We start from the raw sequence: 15,051 nt of genomic DNA, 5'->3' as shown, positions 1-15,051 counted from the left end.
GCAATCCTCTTGTTCCGCTTCCCCAAGTAGCTGGGACTACAGGCATGCACCACCATATCTGGCTAGTTTTTTTATTGTTAGTAGAGACCAAGTCTCTTGCTCAGGCTGGTCTCGAACTTCTGAGCTCAGGCAATCATTCTTTAGTATAAAATGGCTTAAATATTTCCTGAGGCATACTTAAACAAAAATATTATTTGCTGTTTATCTAAAATTTAAATTTAGGAAGGGTGCAGTGGCTCATGTCTGTAATCCTAGCACTCTGGAAGGCGGAGGCACCTGGATTGCTTGAGATCACGAATTTGAGAACAGCCTGAGCAAGAGCAAGACAGAGTCTCTACTAAAAATAGAAAAACTAGCCAGTTGTTACAGTCTATAGTCCCAGCTGCTCAGAAGGCTGAGACCAGAGGATCTCTTGAGTCCAAGAGTTTGAGGTTGCTCTAACCTATGATGACACCATGGCATTCCAACCAGTGTGACAGAGTGAGACTCTTGTCTCAAAATAAATTTAAAAAATAAAATAAAATAAATAAAATTCAAATTTAACTGGGTATTCTGTATTTTATCTGGCAATCCAAGGGATAATAAAAATATATTATAAATAAAGAATATTTTCTTTTTTAATAAAACTCCTTATAATATTAGATAAAACAAAAGCACATGCAAATTTATTACTCTAGGAGTGTAAGAAATACATTCATCTGAACTTAAAAAAAAACAAACTCGGGCAGTGCCTGTGAGTCAAAGGGGTAGGGCGCTGGCCCCATATGCCAGAGGTGGTGGGTTCAAACCCAGCCCCAGCCAAAAACTGCAAAAATAAAAAAAATAATAAAAAAATAACTCAACTGCTAGGTTTTAAAGCTTTCTATATTCTGACATGCTAAGTTCTTTAGCAAAATGATCCTCCAAATTAAGTTTAAAAATATGGGAGGAAAAGAAATGAAATCATTAGTTCACTTGTATTTTGTAGTTATTACTAAGTTGCTGAGCAAAGTGGCTCACACCTGTAATACTAGCACTCTGGGAGGCCACAGCACTTGGATTGCTTACGCTCAGGAGTTCAAGACCAGCCATAGCAAAAGCGAGATCATCATCTCTACTAAAAAACACAAAAACTAGCCAGGCATAGTAGTTCATGACTATAGTCCCACATACTTGGGAGGCTAAGGCAAAAAGATTGCTCAAGTCCTAGAGTTTGAGGTTGCTGTAAACTATAATGCTATAATGCTACTGTACTTTACCCAGGGCAACAGAATAAGACTGTATCTCAAAAAAAAAAAGCAAATATGTCATTTTAAATTAGAGAATAAAAAATAGGTACAAGCAACAAATAGAATTTTGCCCTTTTTGATAATTTGAAGTGAAAATATTGACCATTCAAAATGTCATCTGATGCATTCACACAGAAAACAAAAATCCAAAACTGAACTAGATATATTTTCTGAGATTTTACTTACCTAGGAAAGAAACAAAAATTCTTCATTCAAAGAAACTATATGTTAAGGACATTCCCTAAGGAATGGCTTTCTACTTATTTAGTACATAGTCTCAATCTTAAAGGCAAATCCCAGCTCATCTTAAGAAGCTAATCCCAAAAAGGTCAGCAGTTTTCTAAGCTACATTCCACCACTGACTAATGAGCCCAGGGCATATTTTTTTATTTTATTTCTTATAAAAAATACTGATTTCTTAGGTTTGACAAACAGACTATCATAATATAACATATTAACAATAAGGAAAATGACAAAAACTCTCTATACTATTTTACAGCTTTTATAGCTTTTCATTTTTCCAAAATGAAATTTTCACTGAAAAAGTGAGTTTAAACAAAACAAACAAAAAACAAAAACAAAAAATCCATGTCACTGCTTTTGGAGTATAAAATAATAATAAAAGTAGTTCCAAACCACTTCCTAGACATGTGTAGCATTTCTCTACAACAGGTATCTATTACACCCCTATTGTGAAATTAATATTTACTCTGCAAAATACAATAGGTAGAATTTTAAAAATGGAAAATTTAACTAAATCTTATTTTTGTGTATGTGCATATAAAAACATTCAAGTGAATTTATCACTAAGCAATATATTTCACATTTAATAATTACATAATAAATTACAGCATATGTTTTCTACAAATCACATGTAATTAAAGAATATACAATGTTCTATAACCCACATATTTACAAGATTGTCTTATTACTTTTTATTCATTACTATTACAACATTTTTATGGTATTCACTATACATGTCACTATCAAGAATAGAGAAAGTACAATGTTCGTGTACCATATGTCAACTTAACCACTGTAGTTTTAATTCAAATAGTTATTTATTGGGAGAAACCGCAAAACTTAATTTGCCTTCATAGTACAAAGGTGACGGAACTGTCATCTCTAAGAACCATATTTTGTAGAAGTTCAAGAAGAAATATAATATAATGTCATAAAAAAAAAATTTTCCCCCAAATGAAGACTTCATTTATCTATAGACAAATTCTGTGGAAATATTGTTAGAGTATACGTTACTCGACAATATTTTTAAAGCATCGCTAAATTAACATGTACATCTTTCAAACACATTTCCACTTGCTGCTAGGTTCCCCCTCCCTTACGAAGGCCAATTTTTGTAAAGTTGAAAGGGGAAAGAACTTACTTAGGCAAAAAAAAAAAGAAGAAGAAAGAAAGAAAGAAAGAAAGAAAAGAATAGGTAAGTATGTGAGAGAGAAATGAAGCATTGATAGTGTATAACATAAAACTTTGTAAAGAAAACACAAAACTTCCTGAAATGATGGGAAACCTGATGATAGGGTGCCTCTATAATTAGAAGCATTAAATTGGGTGCAAAATTGGGCACTACAAATCCTTTATTTTCAGTTGAACTAGACAATCACTTGAACTCTAAGGAGAAAAGAAAAACATCTACTTTCTTTCTTCTATTTTGGTGCTTAAAATGGAGTGGCTAATAAACTTAAAGCTGGAGGGACTAGGTCCCCCAAAGATGTAAAGATAACCCAACGTGAATTATTGAGGGTTTTTCAACGTTCACACAGAGTTCTGGGTGAAATGACCATAATGTAAATCAACTCATTGTTTGGGCCCTTTCAAATTAGTTGCCAAAGAGAGGAGTGAAAACTTGATAAGCAGGCTCCAGTTTCTATGTGTTGATTTAGAAATCTTAAAGCTTGTGGGAGCTCAATTCATTTAAAGGAAGAAACTTAAAGAGAAGTAAAGTAAACAAGGAAAATGCTACGCAATGAAGCCCTGAAGTGAATGGGGTATAGAGGATTTTCTTTAAAAAACAAAACAATAAAGAGTCCCATTGTGCTTTTAAATTACAAATTTAAAGTTCTTTCACTTAGTTTAACGGTCTTATTTTCTCTTGTGTATTAAAATGTCATGACCCATTTACAATATTCAAACTATTGATGTTGTTTCTTATCTAGCTTAGGTAGAAATTAAATATAAATTAAAACCTCAAAGAATTAAGTCCATGTTTTCTAATAGGTAGGTTGCTACTCTGAGCACAATGGCAGTCATTTTTCCTTTTAACCTTCTTCCATGGAAAGTTCACTTTTGAACTGCAAACTAGGTAGGTTCAGAGCACTGGTGATCAAATCTTATGACTGCAGCAGCTTCAGATCCTGAACCTTCTTCTCAATCAAGCAAAAAACATTGATTAAAAAAACATTGATTAACTAAAAGAAGTCAAGAGAGGTGATAAGACAAAGTTCAGGTATTTGAAGGCAAATCTCAGGTGGTTGCTCTGCCTTTTTCCGGGAAAATGCCACTGCAGTGTCTAGTGTCTACTTTGTCTTGATAGGAATGCATATTTAATTATCAAAGTATTTTAAACTCTCAAAAAATAAGATCCTTTAGTACCGTTTTTAAACATACTCCTGTACCACTAAGAAACATTGAATGAAAAAAGACAACAAAGCTTTGCAGAAGCAAGAAAGGTGAGAACAGGGCAGGATTAGATCATCTGTATCAAGATTTGAAAGACACTTGTGGCTTCCTTGGGAAGCATCATTTAGCATTGAGCATAGGAGGGAAATTCTGTTCCTGGTGACAGCACAGTGGGAATTCCCACTCCAACAACCCATGAAATGTTACTGCATAATTATTCACCTTCAGAGGCCCATTAGAACTTATCAGCAGAGAAAGAAATTTAATTTAAACTCACCCCTCCGAGCTAAAGAATGACTGGGACACGAGATCAAAGCGGGAAGCTCTGTCCTCCAGTGGTTTGCAACACCTAGGCACAATAGGGTGAGAGAACTCGGCATTCCAGCACTTCCCGGCTTTCCGGACCCCGGAGAGAGGGGGTGGAGGATCGCATGGTCGGCGAGTTTGAGGGAAGACGGTAGTGGAGGCTCCGGAGGTGGACGTGTCAATTATCCTGGAGCTCTGGGAGGCCAGATTGCTTCTCCAGTAGGCTGCAAGGGGCTTCCAATGTGAGGGCCAGGCTGCAAACCAGACAAGCCACCCTCCTTCCTTCCCCGCTGTGGGGATGGGGTCTGTCGAGTCTGTGCATTTAGCCCTAGAAGGGATGTGGCTGGAGCTCTGTCACAAGTAGGTGTGCAACTCTGAGACGACCCTGAACATAAGCGCTGAAGATTTATGCTGCAGCCTCAACACTGCGTGCATTAAATACATATAGATGGTGTGTGTATAACATCAATACTCGCCAAGGTTAATCCTTGCTGTATATTGAGAATGCAAAGTGGAACTCACAGATCCGAACCTGGAACATGGACTTCCAAGACAGAAGGGCCAAAGTCCTGGAAGCGCCCCAACAGTCAGTGAGCGGTAGGGGAGAGGTTTTCCAGTTTCCTACATTCTCCACGTGAAGACCTTTAAAGAGAGCATAGCACTCCTTTCCAAGGGGTTGATACATCCTCATCTCCTTTCAGATATCACCAAAATATGGGCCGGAACAATGTTGCCAGCCCTCCTCAAACATCCAGTTCCCGAAAGAGCAGGGTGAGAGGAAAGGAAGCCAAATTGAGGCTGTTAGATTTTAAGTGCAGTGTAGTAGAGTTGAACTCTGTTCAACAGGTTCAGTGATTCTATCAATCAATTAAATTTTCTCTTAGGTAGTCACTGGGGTGGCTAAATTGTTCTTTGATTTCTGAAGTTAAAAAGTGTTTTCGCAACCAATAAGCCTCAATTTTGCTTCCTTTATGTTAACAGTGTGGAAAAGGGGGCGCCAATTCCACTATTCGAGTCTCACGAACCCACAGAGAAATGACAAGAATACATGTTCCCACCTATGGAGGACAGCCCCTGGTAAACTTAAACGCAGCAAGGGAGAGGAAGCCGGTGCCAATGGATACAAAGCAGTGAGGCCAAGTAAGGCACCGAGGTGAAGTAAGGCAGGCACTCGTGGGCAAGACCAAGAGAAATCTCAACACATTTGGGAAAGTGACTGGGCATATTCGCGCGTGGGCATGCTCCAGTGGCACCCGCAGATGCGGCACCCGGGGATCGGGTAAGACAGAGGTCCCGGGCCCCGAGGCGCTAGGATTGCCACGGGCAGGGAGAGGGTGCTGTGCTGGGGATGTAAAGAGCAAGGCCAGGGAAGAGAGGAGAATCCGTCACTGCGCAAGGCCTGGGCTGCTTCTGCAAGAACAGAGGCGAGCGCGGCGGAAGCTCCCGGCGGCTATTCCCACTGGGGGTTCGCCCAAGGTCAGAGGCTCGGGAAAGGCAGGACAGGGTCGCGCAAGCATCGCCGGTGCCCGGAGCGCTGCAGAGCGGCCGCAGGGCACAGGGTGGCGCTCGCTGTCCGCGCAGCGGCCAGAGGCGGCCGCGCCGCCTTTGTGTGTGGTGGGCGCGGTGCGGTTTTCGGCCCGTAGCCCCAGGGAGGCAGCGGGCCCGGGCCGGGCCAGACCACCGCCCCAAGCTCCCTGGCTACCCCGCCCGCGGGCCGTGCGCTCGCCAGCTTGGAACCCCGCCCCCGCCCCTACGAGGTCCCGGGAGTCTCTGGAAGAGGGGGAAGAGGAATGCAGAAGGCAGCGTTTTAGAAAGGCTGGGAAAATCCTCCAGATCGCAAACCCTGCCCCTTAATTCATTTAAAAAGAGAAGGAGACAAACTTTGGACATCTGGCCGTCATCTCCGAGCCCCGCAAGAGTAGCAGAGAGCGCTTCTAGTGTCCGCGCCGCCCAGCAAGAAGTTAGCGCCTGAGAAGCAAAGTTGGAACTGGGCATAAAGGAGAAGCCCCGGTAGGTGGGCTTGAATGAATGGCGTTAGACCGCAGTGAAAAGCAGCAGCTTGTCGCGGGTGCTTTACCCTGATTGTAGATCATTCAGGCGCTCCTCGCGGTCCCTAGAGATCTAGGAACCCCGACCGACCGCTTGCTAGCAACCAAAGCAAAAGGTAGAAGGCTACTTGCTCACCGCCAAGAGACTCTGCAGAAAATTAAATTAAACATGCGCCCAGGGACCGCAGAAAATAGATTCCCCTTCCCCCCGCTAGAGCAAATCAACACTTCTGCAGCGCGCAGGGGTCCTCAAACTTTTTAAACGGGAGGCCAGTTCACTGTCCCTCAGACAGTTGGAGGGCCGGACTGTAGTTTTAAAAAAAGCAAAAAACCCTATGAACAAATTCCTATGCACACTGCACATGCCTTATTTTGAAGTAAAAAAAAAAAAAAAAGGGAACAAATACAATCACACAGCCTCAGGTGGCCCGCGGGCCGCAGTTTGAGGACCCCTGATAGCCCCTACCGATCATCCCCTTAAGGATTCCCTTAAAGCTTAAAGCGCAGCCACCAGGGTCCAGGAATTACCCGCTTTTTTAAAATCCCGGTGCAGGGAATAAATAGGGCGCAAGCAAATTCTGAACCTTATTTTTTAAATAACAGCAACAATTGTATATCCAACAAAGTCTTCAAAAGACGCCACCCAGAACAACAACCCTAACTTAAAAAGGAGTACAGTACAACTCTCTTGATTCATTACCATTGTGTTAAATACAGTGACAAAAATTGATCTGCTGGGCCATTTTTAAAAGGAGGAAGGGAGGGAGGGAGGGAAGGAAGGGAAACCATCCTGGGGGATAGAGACATTGGTTAACACCTAGGTTTTTCGTAGGAGTGTAGGGAGAAACAATGCCTGTTTGGACAGAAGCAGCAAAAAACCATTTAAAAAAAAAAAGAAAAGAAAATCCACAGTTTAGTCAAAATACCTACATCAAATCAATCTCTTTGAGGCTATTTGTATGAAAAGCTGAGCAAACTAGAAATTCTTTCTTTATAATATTTATCTCTACCATTTTAGGTAAGTAGAGAATAATCAAATCCACTCATTTTTTTCCCCTCTATAGTTCTTAACTTATCAGCAGAAAAAGATCATATGCCCTCTGAGCTAATGTTCTATAGTAAAATATTTATTTTAAAGAAATTTGTCCACAGGCCTTTTGTAACAGTCTGTCCAATTCTCTTACCAAAAGATCCACAGGGGAGATGAAAATGATGGCAGGATTATCAACCCACCCTACTTAGAAGCAGTCCAATCTCATCACCTGCTTGTCTTTTAATTTTAACTTCAGCATTCTCTACCTAAAGGAAGCCCAGTTGAAAAGTTATATCAAGATTGGGGTAAAAGAAGGATAGAAGGAAGGCAAATCTATCCAGAGACTTCTTCCAACATTTGTTAAAGGAGAGTAATTCATCGCATTTAACCTTCTTAACCCAAGCATTAAACACTTGGGTTGATAATCCAACCTCAACAAACCAATCACATTAGACTGCACCTAAATGAAAGAAATTATGCAAAAAGAGAGATGGTGGGGAAGGAGCCAGAAAAGGAAAAGGCAGGCTAGGGAAAAAACTTTCAAGTTTGGAGAAGAGATGAGGTAGGAAGCAGACTGCAGATTGGCAGCCCTTTTCTGATCTCTGGAGGGTAGGCTGATATATGCTGGGCCTGACCTTTGGGTCAACAGCTAGTTTAACTTTACCTTGATCTGCAAAACTAGAAGTGTCCCTTGGTTCAAAGTGAGACTTAGCCTGTTTTCATTTGAGTGAGGCTCCAACCACTGCTAGGAGATGCCTGATCACAGACAAAGCTGGAAAAAAAATCACAATTTTGTACTTCCAATTTTTGATCTCCCAACAGAGGATACTCATCAGAAAAAGGGAAGCCCTGTCCACCCTGCAGAAAACTAATCTAGAAATAAACTGCTCAATAACCATCAAAACAAACTAAATAAAAGCAAGTAGGGTGTGAGGGAGCCAAAGGAAGAAAGTGAAAGTTTGCACATCTACTCAACAGAAAAAAAGTATCTGTCCCCCTTCAACCACCCCAAAGAAATCTTCTCTAGACAGTATTTCTCCTCGTCATTTCAGATAAAATGTCAGTTCTACATGTAATGTAACTGATGTTATAAATGTACCAAGCAGCTTTCCTCTTACCTGCCACTACATTTAACTCCTTCAGAACCGCTCTCTCCGAAGCCCTCAGCTCTGCAACTTTCAATAAAAAAGAAACAACACTTAAACTGTGTTCTGCGTGTTATTCCTAGGAAGAAAGTAACAAAAAGAGACTGTTTTACTTTTAAAAACCATTATTTTGAGCTATAGTATACCATAGAATCAGAGCTACCTTGTCTGAAACCATGGGGATTGGAGGCTTCAAATACGTACATACACAGGAGTAAAGCTGTCTGCTACTTGGGCACTAACTGAAATATTCTAAAACATATTTCTATCCCTATTTTTCCCCCGAATTTAAAATATTCATAGTACATTGCATTTTCACTTCTGTTCCTATGGATTATGACTTCATATACATTTTCATGGAAAATTGTCAGTTCAAGATTATACCAAGATTGAATTTCAGGTGGGGGGAATGCAAACAGAAAGAAAGAAGCTAAGAATCTGAACGCACTAACTTTTTATTCAATTAGATTCAAGATAATAGTATTAATCTAATAGTGAAATAGTGTTATAACATTAATCAACATTTAAAGTATTTTATGTTTAAAGTATGGCTCAAGGAACACCCATTTCTTAAATGCACTTAGACATAACAATATTTTTTATTGGCATCAATGACACCTATGAACAACAGCCTAGTAAATAGATAAAGGTTTAACCTTCCCTTTCTTTGGTGGCTGTTTAGAGACTTTAAAAGAACAGATAACTCATTTCAACAGGAATCTACTACTGATATTTACCTCTACATAATCTTTAGCTAAGACATGGAATGCCCAAAACAAGCTTTTGTTAGCTTGACCTCCTCCACCTCCTAACAACAAAAGTTATCCCCAAACCCATGTTTTTATTTTAGATGTATTGATCTTCCAGTGTAAGGCTTGGCCTTTTAAGTACGAAATGCAATCAATGGCCAACAATCACACTCCTTCTGGAGACTGAGAAGGAAGCAGAATGGGAAATTTCCTTGAATTGTTTGTGAATTTGCACAAATTTTAAAAGGTCAGTAAATCCTGATGTTATGAGCTAAATCTACTGGTAAATAATTGTATTTCTTAGACACGGTAATGGTGGTATACAGAGGAAACACAGCTTTGCCAAAGAGATCTTTCCATCTAATATCTTAACAGCAATTACTTAAATAGTACCATACAAACAGGGCTATATTTTGTTTAAATTAGACATTTAACTGAAGATAAAATGAAAATGTCCATAGTTTAAAAAGGGAAAAGAAATACAAATTAACTGACCTAGTCTTTTATCTGAGTTTATTAATACCATTTAAAATATTACAAATAAATCAATTACATTTCATGCATTTAAAATGCAAGTCTAAAATGTTCCAGAGAAAGGCTTTTCATTTCAATGTGAAATATCCAAATTATTTCAACATTACAATGAGCAATTAGTTTGCAGAATCTGCAAACACTTAAATGTAGTATCAGGAGTGTTTATTAACAGTTAACAATATTACCTTCAGGAAATACACAAAGGCAAAGTAAGTCGAGTTTCACTTGGACAATTTATTTAATACATGGGTTTTGGCAGACCCAGTTATTATGAAATATAGAAGAACTCTCACTTTAACTATGCCTGAACTGCCAGCAAATGCAAATAAGTACATGCTCCATTAAATTAAATGCCATCCAACATTTATCAAATATTGTCTTAGTTACAGTTTGATACCTATCTAAATTCATATTCGAGCAAAACTAGGCCCCGAAAGTGCGTTTGTGGCTCTGCACCTCCAGAAGTGAGTTCAAAAAACCTGCAGCTCATTAGAACTGCAACAATAACTCTTAATGTTTTCTTGTGACAAAAAAAGAAAAATCAAGTTTACTTCGATATATTTCCAAATATTTACTGGAAGTAATGTACAAGAAAAATACTATACAAAATCGTCTCCTGGACAACTGTACCTCACACCCTTACACTGGTGGAGTTATATTTAATGGTTAACTAATCTAGAACGATTCTCCAATTATACAAACCATTAGGTTCAGATATATTTTACAAAGGTTTTTTTTTTTTTTTCTGTTTTCCCTCTTTTGGCATTTAAACTACAGCCTCGTCGGAAATAAACGATAGCTTCTTCAGTTGTTTATAGGTTTAAATCACAAAAAAAAAAAGCTTCACCCTAAAATCTTCAATGAATTCCAAGAATTTACAGAGATGGACACTACAAATTGACGGCTGGACTAACAAAAAAAGATTGGGAGATTATGCTTGGGAGTGGTGAAAAAACGAGGTAGAAGAGGACAAACGTGGAGATAGTTAATCTGGTCTCACCGGAAAGGGGTATTTTTGCATAAGAAAAGACACCTACCCTCACCCCCACCCCATAAGTTAAGTTAATGCAGTCAAAATAACTTTGGGATCAATATTAGAACAGTTCGCAGAGACAGACTTGCTCACCGCTAGAGGAAAATCTAGAAGGGAAACTAAGTGGAACGTTGCTATTTTTCCCCCTTAGTTTTTTAAAGAGGTCAAAAAAAGTTATAAAGATGAAAGAAGGCTGCTGCAAAGATTCGCCAAGACTTCCCTTTGCTGAAACTTCCATTGGCTCCACCTCAAGAAACAAAGAAAAACTGGCAGAGCTGACGTTGGGAGAACTATGCTCTGCAAACTTGGGTGTCAGATGCTGCCAGATGAACACCCCACCGAGCTCCGACGGCGTTCGGTGGTGCCCAGACGCCCGGGAGGGTTCTAGAATCAAATAGGCGGCCTCCTGTCTCGCCCTCCCTACGGCTCCTGCACAAGGCTTGCTCAGCTGAATCGTTCCAGCCCGCTAGAGGCCTGCAGTCTCCCAGGCACTGGATTCGCCCGGCTCTAAAAGTTACATCCGTCACAACCTGGGGGTGGCCGAGGGAGGACAAGGAGGCGGGGACGTGAACTAAAGGCCTGGAGAGCCAGCGGCGGGTTCGAGCTGCACCAGGGCGGAATATTCTTTAACCGTGGAGAGGAAAGCCAGGGCCCAGGACAGCGAAGCGTGTTACTTACATGTCCATATCCCCTTTACAACGTTAAGTCACGCAGGGGTGGGAAGGGGGTCAGGGACAGAAAGAGAGCAAGAGAGTAGGATGGAACAGAGGCTGGAGTCTAGGCGAGGATAGACAGGGCCCAAGCGGACCCGGGTGGGAGCAGCTCGGGGAGGGGCGGGCGCGGGTGCGCGTCACTCCAGGCCGTTGCGGTGCCCGGGCTCTGGGGGCTGTAGCAGCTCCGGAGAGTGGCAGGGAGGGCTGCCCGCGGCGCTGTGCTCGCTGTCGGTGTCGCTGCCCTTCTTGCCGCCGCTGCCGGAGCCCGCCGAGCCGCCGCCGCCGCCGCCGCTGTGCGTCTTCACGTGCTTGCTGAGGTGGTCGCTGCGCATGAAGCGCTTGTTGCAGACAGGGCAGGCGAAGCGCTTCTCGCCGGTGTGGGTCCGCAGGTGCCGCTGCAGCTCGTCCGAGCGCGTGAAGCGCTTGCCGCAGAAGAGCCAGTTGCACACGAAGGGCCGCTCGCCCGTATGCCAGCGCAGGTGCGCCTTGAGGTGCGACGTCTTGCCGTACACCTTGCCGCAGCCCGGGATGTGGCAGCTGTGCAGGCCCTTGCGTCTCAGGCTCGCCCCAGCCGGGCCCAGCCGCTCCGCTTCCTGGCAGTTGGGGCAGTCGCAGGTGGCGCGGCCGGAGTAGCGGCGGGCGGAGGAGCGCGGGGAGCCCCCAAGCGGGGCCGACGGCCCGGCGCTCAGCATGGAGCCCCCTGCGCCGGCCAGCGGCGACGGGGCCGAGTCCGGGTAGGAGCCGGGCAGCACCGGTTTGAAGCCGTCCATGAGGTGCTGCCCCGCGGGGCTGAGCAGGTGCGAGGAGGCGCCGCTGCTGAAGGCCGAGTGACTCAGGCCCGAGTAATCCGAGTTGTAGCCTCCGAGCGGCGAGTGCAGCGAGCTTTGGAGCCCCCCGGCGGCCGGGTGCAGCGAACCGGGCAGCGCCGCCGCGCCGTTCGGGTTCTGCACGTCGATCCAGCCGGCACCCACGTCCCACCAGCTGGAGGCGCCGGCCGAGCCCACCTCGCTCGCGGCACCCAGGCCCGGGTGTGAGGGCTTGAACCACGATTCGTATGGGTGAGCCATGCCCACGCGCGGATAAATGCCCTGCAGCCCGTCCACCGAGGTGTGTACCTTGGAGATGAACACCGGCTGATGGGAGCTGTCCTGGGAGTGCGCCGAGGAGCCTCCACCGCCGCCCCCGCCACCGCCTCCACTGCCCCCGGATACGCCGGGGGCCTGGAACACCGAGTAGTCGTTGGCGAAGGGTGAGCTGGAGGCGGCGGCCGCGGCAGCTGCGGCGGCGGCTGCCGCGCTGCTGGAGGTGAGGGAGAAGGCGCTGGAGCCAGGCGAGCCGCCGCAGCTGAACGAGTCAGACACCAGGGCTGCCGCCGCCGCCGCTGCTGCCGCGGCCGCCGCCGCCGCCGAGGACGAACCGCCGTTCCTGGAGGCCCCGGACACGCCGAAGCTTGAGAGACTGGAACCCACTACGTTGCAGCTTCCGGAGGAGGACGAGGAGCGTTTCCAGGGGTGGAAGCCTTTGCCAAAGGAAGAGGAACTGTCCGAGAGGGAGGAGGGAGACGGGCTGGGGCTGCCGATCTTATTACAGGTAGCAGCAAGCATGGCCAGAGGAGTCGATCCCAACCTCGGTTCTTCCTGCGAGAAGGAAGAGAGGAGAATGGGTGGGGGAGGGGAGGTGGGCAAAGGGCCGGTGGGGGAAGAAGGGAAGAAATGTGCATCATTTCTCTGGTAGCCTCCCAAACGTCCCCCTGCACCCCATCTCTTGCTGCGGCGCGCGGCCACCAACTCACCTGGCACCCCCAACAGCCCCGGCACCCGGCTGCTTCCTACTCTACAGGAGGGGACAAGTTTGGCTGCCGGCGTCCGATTCCGGAGCAAAGCGCCACGCAAAAGAGTTTGACAAATATTCTCACCTAAAATAACACTCTCGTGCACACAAGGCCCCAGACACTTCGAAACAAACAAGCAAAAAGTCCAGATTGGGGAGGAAGAAAGTTTCCTTTGCCAAGCAGCCTGGGGAAAAAAGCATTGAATTGCTTTTAAGAGTGCTTCCCCTGTAGTCCTGAAAGAGCTTTGAAAATCCTGTTCCGGTCCCTACAAACCCATCCTGGATTGTTTCTTCCCGGCCAAAAGAGGTCAAACTGTTGGGTTCACTCGGTCTTCTTGAGTTTTTTATTTCTTTCTTTCTTTCGTTTTTTTTTTTTTAAAGCATATCTACAGTAGTAAAAAAACGAGAAGAGTTCAACGTACCTGCAAGACAAGGCGGGCTGCGAAAAAAAAATTTTTTTTAGGGGAAGGGGAAGAATCTGCGGTTTGCCCAGGAGAAAAATCTTGCTCTCTTTACCCCTGAAATCGTCGCCTGTAAAATGGGCTGGGCGCAGGTCTCCCGGGCAGGGAGCGGCCAGGCGCTGCGAGGTGGCTGGTCTAAATGCCCTTCGAACCTTTTCCTGCGCTGAAAAAAGTGACTCTTCCCCCTCCCCCTTTTTCTTTTCTCCAAACTCACTTGTATTTAGAGGAAAAAAAAAAAAAAAAGCTCTCAATAGAGAGACTGATAGCCCGTGGCCTGGCCCGGGCGACTTTAACCCCCTCCGATCGGCAATAAAAGGAAACTAATTAAACCAGCAAGAGAAAATCCTGAGACTCACCCCTAGAAGTGAAGTTGCCATCACACAAAAGTGCCCTCCTCCTCTCAGAGGATCTTTTTTATATTGATAAATCAGAGGCAGTGTTTTTTTTAGAGGTGTGCAATACAATGATCAGTTCCGCCCATTCCACCACAATTGTAGCTCCCTCTCCGGCTTTGAAGTGCCGCGGAGGCGCGGCCAGCCAATCTGCGGCCTCGCCGGGCCGCGCCGCGCGCGCGCCGTGAGGTCATCGGCGCAGCAGCCGGCCGCTGCGGGGGGGAAAGGAGCGGGGGCGGTGGGTTGCTGCGTGTGTTACGATGCATGTGTGAGTGTGTACGTGTGTGACAATGTAACTGTGCGAGCGTGACCAAGCCGGGAAGGGAAAGGCAGTGCAGAGACCGGAGGGAGGGTAGGTGTGAGTGTGACACCGTAACAGTGACTGTGTGGTAAGGGGGCAAGTGGAGAGAGAGTGCAGAGAAGGGGGAGGGTGTTGTGTATGACGGTGTAACTGCGTGTGCGATAAAGGGGGGCAGAGGGACAGAGCATTAAAGTGTTAAGGAGAGCGTATGAGTGTACTGTAGTGTAACTGTGGATCTGATAAACCTGGGGCGGGAAGAGGACAGCGCAGTAAAGGGGGGGTTTGTGAGAGTTTCTGATGTAGGGGGCGAAGGAGGGGTGTGAATGTGTGTTTGCTCGAGAGGAGAGAGAGGTTGTTTGTGTGTGCGCGCACCACAGCTGGGGGTGGGGAATAGGAACAATGCAATAAAGTGTACGTATGTAAAAGAGATTGGCGATTTAAAGAGGGAAACTGCGAAGTTGAATGAGGCTGATGAATAAACAGTCACAAACGCTGCCCCTGTCGCCAACTTCCTCTGGCTCATTGTACCTAAAACCTTGAGTGAGTTTTCTCAACTTAATGATTAAGTCACTACATTTTTGAGGACGATTTTAATACCTAC

At 44.9% G+C, this 15,051-nt stretch overlaps 1 protein-coding gene across 3 annotated transcripts; it reads right to left on the bottom strand.

Annotated features, from left to right (window-relative positions):
- Positions 1-8,878: 8,878 nt before the first annotated feature.
- Positions 8,879-14,216, bottom strand: SP8 (Sp8 transcription factor). Of its 3 annotated transcripts, XM_053609428.1 has the most exons (3): positions 13,719-13,918; positions 13,382-13,481; positions 8,879-13,103 (listed from the first exon to the last, which is right to left on the bottom strand). In XM_053609428.1, exon 3 carries the CDS (start codon positions 13,068-13,070, stop codon positions 11,604-11,606), a length of 1,467 nt encoding a protein of 488 aa, XP_053465403.1. In that variant the 5' UTR covers positions 13,071-13,103; positions 13,382-13,481; positions 13,719-13,918; the 3' UTR covers positions 8,879-11,603. The 3 variants fall into 3 exon arrangements, with proteins under 3 accessions (XP_053465403.1, XP_053465401.1, XP_053465404.1); XM_053609426.1 differs by lacking the exons at positions 13,382-13,481; positions 13,719-13,918 and adding an exon at positions 14,114-14,216; XM_053609429.1 differs by lacking the exon at positions 13,382-13,481.
- Positions 14,217-15,051: the final 835 nt, after the last annotated feature.

This window comes from Nycticebus coucang, chromosome 11, assembly GCF_027406575.1.
Source record: "Nycticebus coucang isolate mNycCou1 chromosome 11, mNycCou1.pri, whole genome shotgun sequence".
NCBI lineage: Eukaryota > Metazoa > Chordata > Mammalia > Primates > Lorisidae > Nycticebus > Nycticebus coucang.
The sequence above is the reverse complement of the archived record's forward strand: the minus strand, read 5'-3'. Positions and strand labels throughout refer to the sequence as shown.